The sequence below is a fragment of the Sycon ciliatum genome, chromosome 13 (assembly GCF_964019385.1).
Source record: "Sycon ciliatum chromosome 13, ocSycCili1.1, whole genome shotgun sequence".
Classification (NCBI taxonomy): Eukaryota; Metazoa; Porifera; class Calcarea; order Leucosolenida; family Sycettidae; genus Sycon; species Sycon ciliatum.
Window position 1 is genome coordinate 566,958 of NC_088655.1, and position 5,000 is coordinate 571,957.

The following is a 5,000-nucleotide window of genomic DNA, read 5'->3' on the forward strand; positions in this document are numbered from 1 at the left end:
ATACACCCATACACCCACACACCCATACGCACATACACCCATACACCCACACACCCATACAGCTGTATTCACGATCACCAGCAATTCCAGTGCTCTACACAGCCACATACAGTACACTATCAACAGCAATGCCCAAATTGTAGATGACCAAAATGATCATACCACACTACCCGCAACAATGCCAGCCATGTGTCAACTGGACTGTATGTATCTACCCTTGCTGTATACAGCCATGTGTCAACTGGACTGTGTGTATCTACCCTTGCTGTATACAGCCATGTGTCCACTGGACTGTGCGTATCTGCCCTTGCTGTATACAGCCATGTGTCCACTGGACTGTGTGTATCTACCCTTGCTGTATACAGCCATGTGTCCACTGGACTGTGTGTATCTGCCTGCCTGGTGACAGTCTGGTGATAATCCTTTATCAGAAAAGCAGAAATCCGTAGGATATGTGCTGCGTGGTGATGACATAATCAGTGTACTTAATGATGTCATAATCAGTGTACTGGGTGAGGAGTCTAGTAACTATACCTGCAATGAATGATGACAGGTGCGTCGTCCACATTGGCGTCCATAACTGTGTCAATGAAACTCAATACCTGGTCAGTGTACAGTGGTATGCCTGCATTGTAGAACAGACATACACACACAGCCACACACACACAGTCATACACACACAGTCACACACACAGTCATACACACAGTCACACACACATTCACACACATAGTCATACACACATTCACACACATAGTCATATACACAGACATATAACACCTGGTCAGTATACAGCGGTATACCTACACCTGTCATGTACACAGATAAGTACACATACAGGCAAGAAGACGGACAGCAAACACACCATACATATTGATAGACAGATGGACACACAAATAGATAGAGAGGAAAAACAGACAAACAGACAGACAATCACAACATTTCCACCCACAGATTGGACTGTGCTCATAGACCCGTGTAAACATCTCCTAGTTTACGCTATCCATCCAATCTAACAACATAGGCTTTCTTTCCCAGTACACGCAACATCCTAGTGCAGTTCATACTGACAAGATCAAACTGATATCAAGGCTGGCTATGGGCTTATTGGGGAGATTTCCCTACTTCCTCCTCATCATTAAAATTGTCGCTTCCCAGAGCGAATTTTCAAATTTACTTTGTCCACTCGAAGGGCAAAGAAATCAGCTAGAAATTGAGGCAGAGCATTGTCAACGGACCAAGCTTTAGTTTGTGGCCTCCTGCTTGGCTGCACTTGCAGCTAAGGTCAACGTCTTCATCAGAGTTTGAGGCAGACCCATCAGCACTAAACACGACGCTGAACAAGACGTGCGTTCAAAACCAGGTCATGAGAATTTGTTTTCAAGCGATCCATGTCTCCAGGTGGCAGGCGATGACGGCAAACTGGCATTTTTCAAGTACACTGTAACGACCTTCCAGTGGGATAGGGTAAGCAGTTCCGCACCTTTTTTCCTTGGCAAGCGCTTCACTGATTTTGTTGGTGTTTTCAGACCTGCTACCTTCGCAGCAACATGCGTCACACGTAGCGCATTTTAGAAATTTGAGAACACTTTGTTCTTGCCATCGTCAACTTCAGCATTTCGAATTCAGGAGAGATACAAGGATTCTTAGACCCGAGCTTGCAGTCTTGATAAATGCCCAGGTGAACGAAGTGGGGCGGCACGAACTCCCGAAAAACAATACGCGCTCTGGGGAAAAATAATGCGGAGCGTGATGAATTTGTTTGGTGCGGAAGAGAGCTCCGAAACCACAACGGCTGCAGTAACAAGTAGACATTGCGCAGGGAGGATCGCACCGATGTTCGAACACAGAAAACAGCAATTCCGACAGTCTGACTAAGACGAGCCAAGTCACAAACATTGCGATATGCGAAGTGACAATTTTAATGACTCGGAGAGGAAGTACTCACATAGCCACCTGATGCAAGCTGGGCTGTGTCGAATGGTGGTGTAGTAGGGGGAGGGGAGAGAAGCCGTCGAATGGTGGTGCTGTAGGGTAGGGGGGGGGGGGGGGGTCGTTGGTCACCTTGCCTAATAAAGTACTTATATTTCAACCCTGGGCTACACATACCCCGCTAAAGGGGAAGTTAAGCCTAAAATCAAATTTTCACCAGTTGCATTCTTCGGGGTGCTGAGTCGAATGGTCTTGGTTCGAGGAAGCTGAGACGCTCCCTTCCTCCTTTGTTCCCAATCGAACTCGCGCACTTCCACCGAAACTGGGTGACTACGCCTTACTAGGTGGGGATTTGTATGCAAAATTTCACTGAAAGTGCCATGTCGTTCTTATAAAAGCACGGATGACCGCGATTGGCCCATATGTTGTAGTCCTTTGAACGTTGAGTGGACTGGCTTTGGTCCGAAAAGGCTGCGATGTAGCGTTTGGCCCTTATTCCCAATTGAACATGGTTGAACAAGCGGTCACGTGCTTCTGCGTACACCAGTCACCTAGTCACCACGCCTGCAGGCTACAACTTACAGCATGTTTGGGCGAGTTTCTGTCACTCGAGTTGAACCTTGGTGTGAAATATGTCGCCTGCTGGCGTGGTGACCAGGTGACTGGTGTACGCAGGAGCACGTGACCGCTTGTTCAACCATGTTCAATTGGGAATAAGGGCCGAACGCTACATCGCAGCCTTTTCGGACCAAAACCAGTCGATTCAGCATCCAGAAGACAACAACATATGGGCCAATCGCGGTCATCCGTGCGTTTAGAAGAACGAAATGGCGCTTTTAGTGACATTTTGCATACAAATCCCCACCTAGCAGGGCGTAGTCACCCAGTTTCGGTGGAAGTGCGCGAGTTCGATTGGGAACAAAGGAGGAAGGGAGCGTCTCAGCTTCCTCGGACCAAGACCATTCGACTCAGCACCCCGAAGACTACAAGTGGTGAACATTTGATTTTAGGCTTAACTTCCCCTTTAAAGCCGTATTGTGTGTGGTGCTTAAAACACAAGGCTGACAGATTGTGTGGTAATTGAACTGCATGGCTGATGGATTGAGTGCTGCAAGGCAGAGTTGTATAATGGTTTTCGAATAGCATGGCTGAGTTATTGTGGTTGGAAAATTGACATACCAAAATCTGGCCATGCCTTGAACCAGAAATGACGAACCACTCTTGTTTCCTTGCTTGCTGATGTGTCGTCATCCTATACAACGCAGAGCAATCAAAAACAAGAATGATACCTCCGAGTTTCAGAATGATACCTCAGCCTCTTTTTTCTATACTGTAAGTCTACAAATTTTCTGCCCATTCAAATTTCAATCTCCCAGGGCTAAAACCCATTTTGATCTCCCAGGGCTAACACCCATTTTGATCTCCCAGGGCTAACACCCATTTTGATCTCCCAGGGCTAACACCCATTTCGATCTCCCAGGGCTAACACCCATTTTGATCTCCCAGGGCTAACACCCATTTCGGGCGCATCAAATTTCAGACCTGTACTGCTGCCACCTGTATACACTGTCACACTGCATGTTGCAAAACAAATTTTCGGCCGCAACAAATTTTCGGCCAAACTTCACCTGGCCGAAAATACCCGAAAATAGATATACGCCGAATATTTGTTTGACTTACAGCAGATCTTTCCAGGAAAAGCCTACATTACCATAAAGTCGCGGATAAAAGCGGGGCTTATAAGCACATAAGCCGCTTTCTGCATCAGGCTTTAATGCAAACCAGGCTTGTATGCAAACCATGCTTATATGCACCACTGATATTTTTGCCAGGCTTGTATGCCAGGCTTCTACGCGCGACACGCATAGATCTACCACTGACTACCGGTATGGCGGCAGTTTTACTATGCACCGTACATAGCGCATGCACTCTTGGCCTACTCGATCCGCGCTTGCATAGAAGCCAGGCTTCTACGCGCGACAGGCTTATATGCATTTGACCCGTTTGATTTTCAGGCTTCTATCCGCGATGTGCTTGTATGCAAATCCGGCTTTTATCCGCGACTTTACGGTAAGTGAAGTACGATTTCCAAATAGCAGGAAATGCAGATTTTTGCCATAATTCCCTTTCCGTGAAAACTGTAAAGGATCAAGAACAGCCAAAATGATGTAGTCAACCTGAATGACAAACATATTATCTAACCCATGAGCATTGTGTGGCATTCTGTGCTAGTAACAGTACCCAGTCTGTCCCTGCGGGAATTTGCGGAAAAAATGCTCGAAAACTTGCGCAAGAAATTGCGGCAGAAAAAAACAAAAATGCGACGAAAAGTGCGGAATAATGCAGAACTTACCAGGAATTCGCGGAATTATTTGCGGAAAATTGCGGATTTGGGCCAAATCACAAAATTTGCTGCTTCGTATATCTACTCGGGAGTAGTACGAGTCGTACTGTGCAAATAACCTACAGGATCATTAGAAAGCACTGCGTGAAAAGTGCATAAAAATGTGAGATAATTATAGTGCAGAAAACAACCAAAACGCGGGAAATCGCGGATTTTGCTGAAAATCGCGGGTTTGGGCCAAAATCACGAAATTTGTTGCATCCGTGGAATCGCGATTTCCTGCAGGGACAGCCCAGTACTACCCATACCTCATCAACATACTGTGTTATGCTGTAGCAGTAACATTACCCATACTTCATCAACATACATTCAACAGGACAAGCCATTGTTTTACTCAAAGAGAGGGTGGGGGGGGGGGGGGGGAAGGAGCAGCATACCCCCCCCCCCCTCCTCCTCCCTACTCTGATGGTGCGCTATGTTTCTGATTTTTGGATTTTGTGTTTTTCAGTTCACACAATGAAAATGCATGCCGTGCATTTCATTTCGTGTGAAAAGGCAATAGTGGAGCATGGAAAAATGGGTAAGTGGGTTTTCCCCTGCCCCTCCTTCAATATTTGTCTGCCTTGAACCCTGCTACCAGTAGCCATACCCCATGGATACAGATTACACAGTATAAGCAGTAGCCATACCCCACAATACCAATACCCTACAGTAGCCATACCCCAC

At 46.5% G+C, this 5,000-nt stretch overlaps 1 protein-coding gene across 2 annotated transcripts in view; it reads right to left on the bottom strand.

The window, feature by feature from the left end:
- LOC135830067 (hemicentin-1-like) overlaps positions 1-5,000 on the bottom strand; it is a 42,837-nt gene that overhangs the window by 5,013 nt on the left and 32,824 nt on the right. For both annotated transcript variants that reach the window (XM_065342455.1, XM_065342454.1), the window contains 2 exons: positions 3,110-3,182; positions 535-625 (listed from right to left, as the gene is read on the bottom strand). In XM_065342455.1, coding sequence (XP_065198527.1) covers positions 535-625; positions 3,110-3,182 — 164 coding nt within the window. The remainder of the gene's footprint in view (positions 1-534; positions 626-3,109; positions 3,183-5,000) is intronic.